General features: G+C 41.3%; 1 protein-coding gene across 1 annotated transcript in view; it reads left to right on the top strand.

Annotated features, from left to right (window-relative positions):
* NIBAN1 (niban apoptosis regulator 1) overlaps nt 1-13,369 on the top strand; it is a 63,064-nt gene that overhangs the window by 35,903 nt on the left and 13,792 nt on the right. The window contains exon 6 of the mRNA XM_087726163.1: nt 12,961-13,076. Coding sequence (XP_087582289.1) covers nt 12,961-13,076 — 116 coding nt within the window. The remainder of the gene's footprint in view (nt 1-12,960; nt 13,077-13,369) is intronic.

The following is a 13,369-nucleotide window of genomic DNA, read 5'->3' as shown; positions in this document are numbered from 1 at the left end:
ACTGTATATCACAAAAGAGCAGAAAGGAGAAAAAAACATCCAACTATTGTCCTTTAACAATTTTCATATGCATTTCAAATTTGTATAACAGTTGTGTTAAGATTCCCCCAAAAAAAGCCTGCTGTACTTATTGACATAGAGAATATGCGAACTCCTGTTTTCTCATGCAGAGAAATTAGCCATATCTCTCTCTCTCAAAAACAAACAAACACCTGGATTGATTTGTTCCCTGATGACTCTGCTCTTAAGAAAGTTTTTCCCATCTTTTTTTCAATCAGAAGGATTTGCAGAATAAACTTCAGTGTGCATTAAGCAATTTGATTAAATTTCTCCCATTTTGCCAGTGTAGGGAAAAAAAAGAGAGAAAGTTGAAATGGCTAAAACTTACACTTCTCCAAGGAAAGGGAAAATGTGTATTTAACTGTTTCAACTTCTTTCTTTTCGGCTTGCGGAAGCCTCTTGGGTTTTGCAGACAAATGGGGAAAAAGTGGTGACAAATAGCTAAACACTGTCCTTTCTGAGCCCTTTTTAAAACTGGGTGACCCAGACTGGGTGACCCAGACTAGAACATAAAACTGGGATGATCTCATTCAAAGTGTGTTTTGTCATCAACGTATGGCAAAAGTGTAACAGACTCAAGTTTCAGTGTTGAGATGATTTCATATTCAGTAGATGCCCCTGAAAAGCGTTCGGAGACTGCAACTAGTCCAGAATGCAGCCGCGCGAGCGATATTGGGTGTACCAAGATACACCCACGTTACACCTATCCTCCGCAAGCTGCACTGGCTACCAATTGGTCTCCAGACGCAATTCAAGGTGCTGATCATTACCTTTAAAGCCCTACATGGCTTAGGACCAGGGTACCTGGGAGACCGCCTACTGCCACATACCTCCCAGAGGCCGGTGAGATCCCACAGGGTGGGCCTCCTTCAGATGCCGTCAGCCAGACAATGTCCGCTGGCGGCTCCCCGGAGGAGGGCCTTCTCTGTGGCTGCTCCGACCCTTTGGAATCAGCTACCCCCAGAGATCCGGACCTTGCCCACTCTCATGGCCTTCCGAAAAGCTGTTAAAACGTGGCTATTCCGGCAGGCCTGGGGCTATTGACCTCACTATTGAGGTCCAGCCCCGATCAGATTGAGTGCATGTGTGATGTTTTAAAATTGTCTTTCCTTTATTTTATTTTTTTATTAATTCTTTTTTCTTTTTGCTTTGTAAGCCGGCGGAGTCCTTCGGGATTGGGCGGCCTATAAATTTTATTAACAAATAAATAAATAATAAATGATTTCATGTGTATTTTGAAATGTCTATCAAGTATTGACTGGTTTTCAAATCATCACAATTCTAGTGGAATTGGTGGAAGGAGCTGGTGGTGTAAGGAGTAACCCTCACTCCACGGTCAATGTTAGGATGTAAATGGCCACGGCAAGCCAAAACATGCTTTAAAAACCCCGAGGCTTGGAATTCCAGAAGAGCCGAGGTGGCGCAGTGGTTAGGGTGCAGTACTGCAGGCCACTTCAGCTGACTGTTATCTGCAGTTCAGCGGTTCTAATCACACCGGCTCAAGGTTGACTCAGCCTTCCATCCTTCCGAGGTGGGTGAAATGAGGACCCAGACTGTGGGGGCAATATGCTGACTCTGTAAACCGCTTAGAGAGGGCTGAAAGCCCTATGAAGCGGTATATAAGTCTAACTGCTATTGCTATTGCTATTGAATTCAGGAATGGTAACCAGAATATTTCCCTTTACCACTTTTATCTCCCCTCTTCATGAACGAGGCCCATTCCTTCCAAGCTATAGTTCTGTAAGCAGAACTGTGAAATATACAGTGTATTTGGCAGTGAAAGGCTAAGGAAGATTAAGTACAAGCCTACATATGGTGCAGCAAATCCCACAGGAGGAACACATGACCTGGTACTTTACAAACCATTGAATCTGTAAGCTTCAGGGAACATGTTTGGTAAAGCAGTCAGCTGAAGTCAATTTCCTGTAAAAGCATTCTTAAAGGGAAAGTTTTCCATTTCATGGCTTATAATCCCCTCATTCATTTCCCAAAACCTCAGTAATAGAATCATCTGTGTGGAGTCTTAATACCTTTTGTTTTGTCCTGGGAAAGTAATGGAAGGGCTCAGTTTTTCCTGGCACACTGTGAATCTTCAGCAATGCTTCAGTTTGCTCAAAAGACAGAACTATTTCCAGACACGCAATCCTCTTGGTAGTTTCTGTTTTAAATTGAATTTCAAACCATCGCTTTGGAGGACAATGGGATATTTGCAAAATGACCGCCGTGTTTTCAATCTTTGAACAGTTTCAGATTTCTTTCCCGAAATGTTTGCTCCCTTCTCTTCCTCCTCTTACTTCTTTTTGTCAGAAGGGTGGAATCGGTGGTGGGATTCAGCCGGTTCGCACCTATTTGGGAGAACCGGTTGGTAACTTTCTAGGTAGTTCAGAGAACCAATTGTTGGAGGAAATCTCCTTTTGTTTTTTCCCACTTTACAGGGCTAATCCTGTAAGGAAGGCAGGAAGGAAACATTCTGGTGTTGTTTCTAGCCTCATCTTTGTTGACCTGCTTACAGAAACTGCCTCTCCGGTTAACCCTTATTACATTATAACAGCTAAGGCGAAGCGCCCATCGACCTGAGTGACCTTGAGTTGGCCAAGCCCACCCAGTCCCATGACCATCGAGCCCCACCTACCCAGATAGTCATTAGGGCAGAGAACCGGTTGTTAAATTATTTGAATCCCACCATTGGGTGGAACTACCATACTCTAGAATCTAGGAAGTTCTCTCACTTATTAAACATTTGGATACATTGAATTAAAGCTTTTCTGGGCTAGATGCTTCTAGGTCCCTTTTGTTTTGCCTTTTATGATATATTTGTTGCACAAAGTGGCATTTCAGCACGCCTAATCATGTGATCTTGTTTTGAGGAAGGAAGTTCATTGCAATATGTTTTCAACCGACGATGAGCATGGAATCTAGCAACAAGATGGCCGTGCCTTGACTGGTTTCCTTTTCTGGCATCAGTTACCTCAGGATGGTTATGTATGAGGTGGACCTTGGGGGACAAAGGCAAAGAGATGCAACCAGCGGAGACGTCAGTTGAGCAGGAACGTGGGTGGGGCAAGAAATTGAGAAGAAACGCTCCCTTGTTTTGTAAAGGAGCTTGTGGGGGTGAGATAGAGAATTGTATTTCAGATTTGCAAGATTCTGCTAATGTAACTCAACAATAAAGTAGAATTTGCTCATCTGGCTGCGTTTCCTGTCTGGTGAGCCTAGAAAGGCTGATATACTACCCCAGGAAAGAAAAACTAGCACCAATAAAATCTTAAGTCTATTTAAAAGCTAAACAGTTATCAGTAGCAAGTGTAGACACGCTGCAACTAACACCTCCAGCCCTCCTGTTATAGCTTGCGTTCCCTTCAGAGACATTGTAGTTTTATATGCCAGTCTTGATCATTCTAAGCAAGTTAAATTTAATATGATTTGACAAGAACACGTTCAGAATTCGTTAAGACTCTGGGAAATAATTAGACTGAAGGTCAGCTCTGCTTCTCCTTAAAACACTCCCATTATATAGCTCAGTCATGAAGGGAAAGGAGAGGAGGAAGGAAGGAAGGAGAGAAGAAAGAGAAGAAAGGGGGGTAGGAAGGAGGGAGGGAAGGAGGGAGGGAAGGAGGGAGGGAAGCAAGGAGGGAAGCAAGGAGGGAAAGAAGGAGAAAAGAAAGGAGGGAAGGAAGGAGGGAAGGAGAGAAGGAGGGAAGGGGAAGGAGGGAGGGAACGAAGGGGAGTAGGAGAGAAGAAACGAGGGAAGGAAAGAGGGAGGGAGGGAAGAAGAAGTAGGACCGTTGTAAGATAAGATGGATCTATGGGATGGTAAGAAAGCAATCTTCAAGTATATTGTCAACAGTAGGGAAAAATTGTTATAAATACATACTATTAATAACAGTTATGAGATCATATAATTGTGAATGTATATATGAAATTGATAAAATAAATTTAAAATATATATATATATAGCTCAGTCATGTTGCATATAAATATTGTAGTGTTTCTGAAAGTGAAAGGTGGAGAAGACCTTCTCAATAGCAGAATAGTACATTTCCTCTCAGAACGACTTCTTATTAACCTGTTGGCTGAAATATTTTGAAATTGTAACCGGAATCTAGTAAATGCCAAGATTACGCGATGTTATTTTGCCAGAAAAAATGGGAGGTGCATACAGCGTGGCATGGATTGGTCGTCTCTGGAATCAATGGACGTCCGATGGCATAATGTGAAAAGGAAGGTTGAATGTGGCATCTATATTTGGCGTGTAGTTTTTGTTCCTAAACAGGTTAAGGTTACACCTAAGCAAAAAGTTAAGATCTCTAAAGTCTGCTCTCCAAATAATGTCTCCATATTGGTCTAATTTTATCCACTTGCATGAATGCAGGAACAAAGTGAGAATAAACAGATCATGTGTACTAGCATGTTCAAAATAGATCAGGTTGGGACAGTGGTGGGATTCAAATAATTTAACAACTGGTTCTCTGCCCTAATGACCATCTGGGTAGGTGGGGCTCGATGGTCATGTGACTGGGTGGGCTTGGCCAACTCAAGGTCCCTCAGTTCGATGGGCGCTTCGCCTTAGCTGTGACAATGTAGTAAGGGTTAACCGGAGAGGCAGTTTCTGTAAGCAGGTCAATAAAGATGAGGCTAGAAACAACACCAGAATGTTTCCTTCCTGCCTTCCTTACAGGATTAGCTCTGTAAAGTGGGAAAAAACAAAAGGAGATTTCTTCCAACAACTGGTTCTCTGAACTGCTTAGAAAGTTACCAATCGATTCTCCCGAATCGGTGTGAACTGGCTGAATCCCACCACTGGGTTGGGATATAAATCCTTATATTATGTGCAAGAGTGAACATAATGGACAGCTAGATGCAGCCACATACTGCATCATCTACTGACTTTTTGTGAGCATCGATTTGGGAATTAGTATGGTGCCGTTGGATTAAGATTAGAGAGACCAAAATCCAAGTCGAATTTCAGCTGTGAGAGATCATGGGCTGACTGTAGACTGGTGCTTTCTCTCAGAACAACTGACTCCAGACAGTTTTGAGCGAAAACTGAAGGTGTTCAGTGTTATCATCTTCAGTGGTTGAAGACAGACAGGATATAAATCTAAAATTAAATAATTTGTTAGCTAGGTTAACATTAGAATTTCTAGATTGCTTTAAAGATACCGTACCAAGCCACCAGAGGTAAAAGCTATTAATGGGATTGGTTTTTTTTTTCTCTTGATAAATTTTGCTAACCTCCTCTTTCATCTTGACTAAAATTCTTCAGATGTTTACCTGAAGAGGAAAACAGTGAAATATTCACTTCGGGATTTATTCTTGGAGAGATTTCTGTCGTACGTTTGGTTGTTATCATCCTTGGGCCCTTGAAATTGTGGAGCTAAAAGATTTAATTCCTAAAATACATTCATATTTGTTACCTGTTTTTAGTCCTTGTGCTTTGAGCACCAGGTTTTGGAAAATTCCAGGAAAGAAGTTAGGCAGCACTTATTGAAAATTATTCGGAAGTGTTCATCATACAAATATCAAAACCATTTGTATTCAATAATGTGTAACTCTGCAGATGAAGTATAGCAGTTTTTCAGTGGCTATAAATACAGCATATGAATACAGGCCTGTATCCTGTTTGGAAATGACCTCATCTAATTTCTGTTTGTGGTTAGCAGCTTTTCTATCACATGATGTGGCTAAGGAAACCTCTGAGTCCTGGTTCTTCGCATTCTTAAGCAAGTCATTTCTTCTTAACAATAGATGATACTCAGTGAAGCTTATGTAGAGGAGAACAGTCAAGCTGTCCAAAAATCTGCTTTTAATCAACCTTCCAGGTTAACAAACTAGCCAAATGCTGAACCACAAAGCTGCTATTCAAAATTAAACCTCACAACGCTACACTTAAAAAAAGTAATGATTGCAGGAGAAATGATTGCAGCAAAGGCTTCCTATAATGCAGCTGGATCCTCAGCTACAATAATCTTTTGTAAATATATGAGACCGTACATAACTGGAGTTTGCATCCTTTGCCAAATACTCCATGGTTTCTCCTACTATTGTTGATTTATTTTTTTAAACAATATTCTTGATTCCCAGTTTTCCTAACAGGACTCTTTAGCGTACAAAATCTTAAAATTTGGAATAGTTCTCCCTAATCACCCATCCTGTTTATGTCAGAGGGACGGCTCAAGATGCTTGAAGGTTGAAAGATTAACCAATGGCATCACCATTGCCCGAGAGACACCTGCGGGGACTCCTTCCATAGCAGTTAGACTTATATACCGCTTCATAGGGCTTTCAGCCCTCTCTAAGCGGTTTACAGAGTCAGCATATCGCCCCCACAATCCGGGTCCTCATTTTACCCACCTTGGAAGGATGGAAGGCTGAGTCAACCCTGAGCCGGTGAGATTTGAACCGCTGAACTGCTGAACTAGCAGTCAGCTGAAGTGGCCTACAGTACTGCACTCTACCCACTGCACCACCTCGGCTTCCATGTCTGGGCAAGGAGCTGCAGCGAATGATGGGAGCTCACTCCACCATGCACAGCACTCAAATCTCAAATGTGGGTTTGCTAATCTCCAACCCTGCTTTCCGGGTCCACTGGTGGAACCTCTTCTAACCGGTTCAGTAGATTTGACGAACCGGTTCTACTGAATAGGTGCAAACTGGTAGGAACCCACCTCTGGTTTGGTGATTCATCATCTCTGTCTCATTTAACTGAGTTTATTTGTATTTTGACAGTTCTTCCCTTGATTTCAGAGCAACTAGCACAGTTTGTGTTGCCCAGTTTGAAAGTGGCCTGATTCAGTCTTCTTCATCCTGACTTGTGAGAACATATGGCTTGTTGGTGCCAGTCAGAATCTAGACTACCTTTCTTCAGTATTCTTTAATCATAAAATTAAATTGGATAATGTGAAGCAAAGCTTTAAGCCTTTGGGGCTAGAGATAAGAAACTGATTTGTTTTCTGGAACTGGCTGGAGTAACAATTTCATGACTGGATAAGATTCACACAGAAGCCATTTTATCATCACTCCTACCATCTGAAAATTTCCAAATCTGCTCCAACATAAATCAATAGATTATCTCTAATTATTGCTATGACCCCTTAGTCCAATGTTTCTCAACCTTGGCAACTTGAAGATGTCTGGATTTCAACTCCCAGAATTCCCCAGCCAGCGAATGCTGGCTGGGGAATTCTGGGAGTTGAAATCCAGACATCTTCAAGTTGCCAAGGTTGAGAAACACTGCCTTAAGTCTATTATATTAAAAGTGATAACTAGTTAACTATCCTATTACTCTAGATTTCCTGGAGCCAAGAATATAGAAATTTGATATATTTTTGCTGGACATCATGATTCTTATTCAGAGGGAACTAATAATGAAAAAGGGGAGGGCAGACAGAATGAAGAACAGGAGTAAAAACTACTTTTTCAGTCAATCTTTGCAACATTAGCATGGTCTGCTGAGAAGCAAAGATGAATAGACAGTTGTATGTTTCAATGCCAGCTCATAGCTCTCATTTCTCCAGATTTATGGGAGTAGTTCCATGAACCCAAAAACATTGCCTCTTCTGTTTCGGGAAGCTCTTGAGTTTTGCAATGGTCTTTCTATATACAATGCAGGAAATCATGTTCTCACTACTGCAGGAGTTTAGCAATTGGACACCCCCAACTATTGGATAACCTAGTTGTTTCTCCTCTTCAGTGGTGGGTTTCAAAAATTTTTGGAACCTACTCTGTGGGTGTGGCCTCCTTTGTGGGAGTGGCTTGCCGGCCATGTGACCTGGTAGGAGTGGCTTGCTAGCCATGTGTTTTCTTTCTTTCTTTCTCTCTCTCTCTCTCTCTCTCTCTCTCTCCTTCCTTTTGTCTCTCTATCCCTTTTTCCTTTTTTTCTTTCCTCTCTCTCTCAGCCGAGGTGGCGCAGTAGTTAGGGTGCAGTACTGCAGGCCACTTCAACTGACTGTTATCTGCAGTTCAGCGGTTCTAATCTCACCGGCTCAAGGTTGACTCAGCCTTCCATCCTTCCGAGGTGGGTGAAAGGAGGACCCGGATTGTTGTTGGGGGCGATATGCTGACTCTGTAAACCGCTTAGAGAGGGCTGAAAGCCCTATGAAGCGGTATATAAATCTAACTGCTATTTTTCTTCTTTCTTTCTTTCTTTCTTTCTTTCTTTCTTTCTTTCTTTCTTTCTCTTTCTCTGTGTGAATCTGTGTGTGTGTGTGTGTGTGTGTGTGTGTCAGTGGTGGGTTTCAAAAAATTTTTGGAACCTCTTCTGTAGGTGTGGCCTGCTTTCCGGGTCCACTGGTGGAACCTCTTCTAACCGGTTCGGTAGATTTGATGAACCGGTTCTACCGAACTGGTGCGAACTGGTAGGAACCCACCTCTGCTCCTCTTGTAGCATTTTGGAAGATGAGAGGTTGAAGAGCAGGAAAAATGGATCTGTACAGCCACAGACATGTCATCCAGATTCCCATGTGATAAATAAACAGCAGAACCGAGCAAGGCTTATTTTTTTTTAAAAAAAACGGACTTATTATTTCACACAGTGGTTCATTTATGGAGGAGAGACCTAGACAGAAAGCCCAGTGTTTCCTGTGTCTATTTGTCTAAGCATCTGGGCTTAAGTTACACAGACATGGATTTAAAGTTTTCCTTCTTAGTTGAAAGTTCCCCAACAGGTTGCATCACTGCTTCCTCTGTGATGTTTGTGTTGTGTTTTTGACATTTGTAGAGCTGGGAAGCATTGCAGGGCTGTTTCGCCATTTATTTTTAAGGTTAAATGTTTTTAGTGTTGGCTGATCAAGTGCTTAAAATGGAACCCAGCCTCTGAAAGATTAATTAGTTACCAGAAAAGACATAAGACAGGAAACGTGACTACATCAGATGAAACGCAGACCAAAAGAAAGTTCTAATTTTTCGAATGTTCTGAAAGTCAGAAGAAAGTGGAAGAGAAGAGCAGGATTTTGGAGAGGAACTGATATTGCAATGGGTGATTCTTGTTTGGGTCCCCAATCAGTCTCTCTGTTCAAGATAAAATCGGGAGTGTACTGGAACTTAACAGAAAAACAGAATTGGAAGGGACCTTAGAGGTCTCCTAGTCCCGTGACCTGTCAAAACCGCGGTCGACAAAACCGCGGTCGACGAAAGCGCGTACCTGACGTCATCAGCAGCGCGACGAAAAAAATTAAAAAATAAATTACATTAAAATTAAAATAAAATTAAAGCAAGCCGATTCACATAAAGGTAAGGGTTAGGTTTAGGTTTAGGGTTAGGGTTAGGGTTAGGGTTAGGTTAAGGGTTAGGGTTAGGTTTAGGGTTACGTTAAGCATTAGGGTTAGGTTTAGCGTTAGGTTAAGGGTTACCGTTAGGTTTAGCGTTAGGTTAAGGGTTAGGTTTAGGGTTAGGTTTAGGGTTAGGTTAAGGGTTAGGTTTAGGGTTAGGTTTGGGGGGGTTAGGGTAAGGTTTTCGCTTTAATTTTAAATTTACCGCTCACAGCGCGATGTTTTCGTCACGCTGTGATGACGTCACGTACGCGCTTTTGTCGAGCGCGCTTTTGTCTACCGCAGTTTTGTGGTGGAACCCCTAGTCCAAACTCAAATATGCAGCAGAAGTATCACTTAATTATAACAAGGTAAAGAGTCATACTAAATCATGGGTGAACAAACTAGGATCATGGTATAGGAGTTTAGGATCATAGTGTCTCTCAAACCATAAGTTGAAACAAACTCTGATTCCAGGTTCCTTTTTTTCTTCTTCCGTAGCTAATTTTTTTTCATTAATAATTGCCATTCCTATTCCTCCATCCCAGATTTAAATTGAATAGGGGAGTAAAATTAATTAACAAAAAGTTTTGCAAAAGTAAGTTCTTAAGAAGCTATATTTCAATTTCATTAACTTCCTATTTAGAACAGAAGAGTATTCTGTGCAGATAATATGCTTAATTCGGGTTCAGATGCCACAATCCACAAAATAGTCTCATGTTTGCTAGAATTGTACTATAGCAAGCTAATAGTTTGTTCCCAAAAAAAGAAAAATATATAATTGTCTCATCCCTGTGGAATGATGATGTCATTACCGTATATACTCGAGTATAGGCCGATCCGAATATAAGCCGAGGCACCTAATTTTACCACAAAAAACTGGAAAAGTTATTGACTCGAGTATAAGCCTAGGGTGGGAAATGCAGCAGCTACCGATAAATTTCAAAAATAAAAATAGATACCAATAATGCCATTGCCCATTGAATAACATATACAGCCTGCCTGTGCCCATTAAATATACAGTAGCCATTGTAAAAATTTGCTCTGCATAACAAATTATTATCACACAATACCGGTGTATTCAATGAAATACTTCACTCACCTCATGATGCTGATGTCCCGCTGTGATGATGATGTCCCGCCTCCTATGACACACGGCACAGTGATTCCTATCATTGGATCACTGTACCAGTGGAGGTGGGACATCGCTATGTGGCTGCTTGCCATAACAAGGAGGAGGTGGGACATCGTTGCAGAGCAGCAGGAGGGGGAGGAAGTGGAATCGTAAGATAGCCCTGCATTACATTAGAACGTGAGGAGGGGGGATGGTGCGGTGCACGCTGCGCGGCAAACTGACACAGAGGGAGGGGAAACTCAGGGGCGCTGGGCCATTCACGAGCGTCACCCAGCGGCATGGCCCCGCCCCTTTTTCTCCTCCATTTCGGGCAAATTTTTCACTGACTCGAGTATAAGCCGAGGCGCCTTTTTTCAGCTCAAAAAGTGGGCTGAAAAACTAGGCTTATACTTGAGTATATACAGTATGTTGTGCTACATAGCAGGCAAAGCTATCTAATACATTTTAATAGTTCCCTGGTTATTAGACTCAACCATAATAAATAATCGTGTTTGTTATTCCAAAGATTAGTTTTGGGATATTATTCCAATTTTCAGAAGAGGTAGAGCATAATGGTACAGAAGATTGTTTAGATTAAATTCAGTGGTGACAAAATTAATTCCCAAGATACGTGTGGGTCGGAGGGAGGGGGATGAATTCAAACTTCATCCTCCTGGTGCAACTTTGTGTGTGTGTGTGTGTTTGAGAGAGGGGGGAGAGAGGGAGGAAGGAGGGGAAGGTATAAGAAAAAGAAAAAGAAAGAAGGAAACTTATTTAGCAAAGGAGAAAATCAAATGCTGTCGCTTTAAATCGGAACTGAGCATGCCTGGCTGTGGAATTCTGGGAGTTGAAGTCCACAAGCCTAAAAAAATTGCTGCCTCACCAGCCGTAAACCTCACCGCACATCACCGAAACTGGCAGTAACAAGCCCTCACGTGAATATCATGAAAATAGAAGAAAGAGTTGAAATCCAGAAAGGGTCTTGTTCAATTGATTTCATTTACAACCAGTTTATGTGTCGGATTCAAACGGTGTGGAAAAAAGCTCCTGGTCACTGCCATAAATAGATCCCATAAATAAATGAAATTTTGGATTTCTCTGCCAACGTGTATCAATTCACACTTGCTTACACCGAAATGTACTTTGCTTCCTAGAATGCATTTCTTCTTCTTGTATTATTAGAATTATTCCATTACTTTGTGGAGGACTATTTGGAAGTTTACAGCTATATAGTGGTCAAATTAAAGATATCTATGTTGATTTCTGGTCCAGGTAGTTAGAAAGGTATTTTTTAATCTGTCTGGTTGTCTCAAGCCTTATATACTTTATGGTATTGGATCTGGGTACTTGAGAGACCGCCTGCTGCCAATTACCTCCCACAGACCCATTAGATCTCACAGGGTTGGCCTCCTCCGGGTGCCATCTACCAGCCAATGCCACCTGGCTACTACCCGGGGGAGGGCCTTCTCTGTGGCAGCTCCCGCCCTCTGGAATGAGCTCCCCGCAGGGATTCGGACCCTCACCTCTCTCCAGGCCTTCCGAAAAGCCGTCAAAACCTGGCTTTGCCGGCAGGCCTGGGGTTGATGAGTTCCCTCCCCTCTCGACATGTACGGTTGTGTGACTGTTGTTTACTTTTATTATTTGTATTTTGTTTTTTATGTTCCCCTTTTTTCCCTCCTTGAATTGTTCGCCGCCCTGAGTCCTCCCGGAGAAGGGTGGCATACAAATAATAAAATTCTATTCTATTCTATCAGGACAATTCATCTTAGTATAATTAAAACAATAAATTTCAAATCTAATAAAAGTTGATCAAATGATATATTAATATTAGGATCTTTTTAAGGTGGGTTGCTGTGAGGTTTTCGCTCCTAAAGCTTTCCCAGAACAAAAAACGTCTTAGAGAAAATGCTACAGGGATGCTCTCACACACAAATGACAAGTTAATCATGGGTACGAGATGCCAAGGCTGAGCTTTCATATAGCATGGTACATTACTTGTCTGGTTAGTTTCATGGTAGACTTTGCCCATCAGAATTATTTCATGTCTAGCAACTGAAAAAACAAGTACTGTAACTACAAAATAAATAAATAAATCCTCCAGATAGCAGCCTTGATGCATGCAGTGGTTAGAATGCAGTATTGCAGGCTGACTCTGCCCGCAGTTTGGAGTTCGAACATGACCGGCTCAAGGTTGATTCAGCCTTCCACTCTTCTGAGGTTGGTAAAAGGAGGACTCAAGTTGTTGTTTGGGGGTGGGGTGGCAATATGCTGACTCTGTAAACCGCTTAGACAGGGCTATACAACACTGTGAAGTGGTATATAAATCTAAGTGCTATCGGTATCCAGAATGAATAGCTAAAGAAGCATCCAAGGTTTTTATCTTCTTTATGAGAAAGAAAACCAACATCACGTTTATTTATCCATCACATTTATTTATTTATTTATTTATTTATTTATTTATTTATTTATTTATTTATTTATTTATTTATTTATTTATTTATTTATCCAATCCATTTATTTGTTTCTTGTGTCTTTCAGCTCATTTCAAGCAGCCTTCCTTTGAAAGTCAAGCATTTTTAGAAGCGGTCCAGTTTTTCCGCCAGGAGAAAGGCCATTACGGACTGTCAGAAATAATTATAGGAAATGAAAACCAGGTACTGATATTGGGAAGTGTGGGGTATAGGAAACTGTCACGAAAAGTCTTCCATTCTTTTGGACAGAACTCCATTCTTGATGGAAAGATTTTTTTGTGAAAAGGATGTTCATCTCAACCATTTTCAGGTCAAACCAATTTGCTTTTTTTTAAATATAAATTTTTATTTTTATTACACAGACAACACATACAGGCAACAATAAAAAACAAAAAAAGGATCATCACATACAGCATGTCATTTGGTTACAGGTGTTTTAACATCCATATTCTCGAATAACATTTACCATCTCAGAT

Source organism: Thamnophis sirtalis, unplaced genomic scaffold (assembly GCF_051295495.1).
Source record: "Thamnophis sirtalis isolate CommonGarterSnake01/CBP01778 unplaced genomic scaffold, rThaSir2_p1.2 scaffold_12, whole genome shotgun sequence".
Lineage (NCBI taxonomy): Eukaryota > Metazoa > Chordata > Lepidosauria > Squamata > Natricidae > Thamnophis > Thamnophis sirtalis.
The sequence above is the reverse complement of the archived record's forward strand: the minus strand, read 5'-3'. Positions and strand labels throughout refer to the sequence as shown.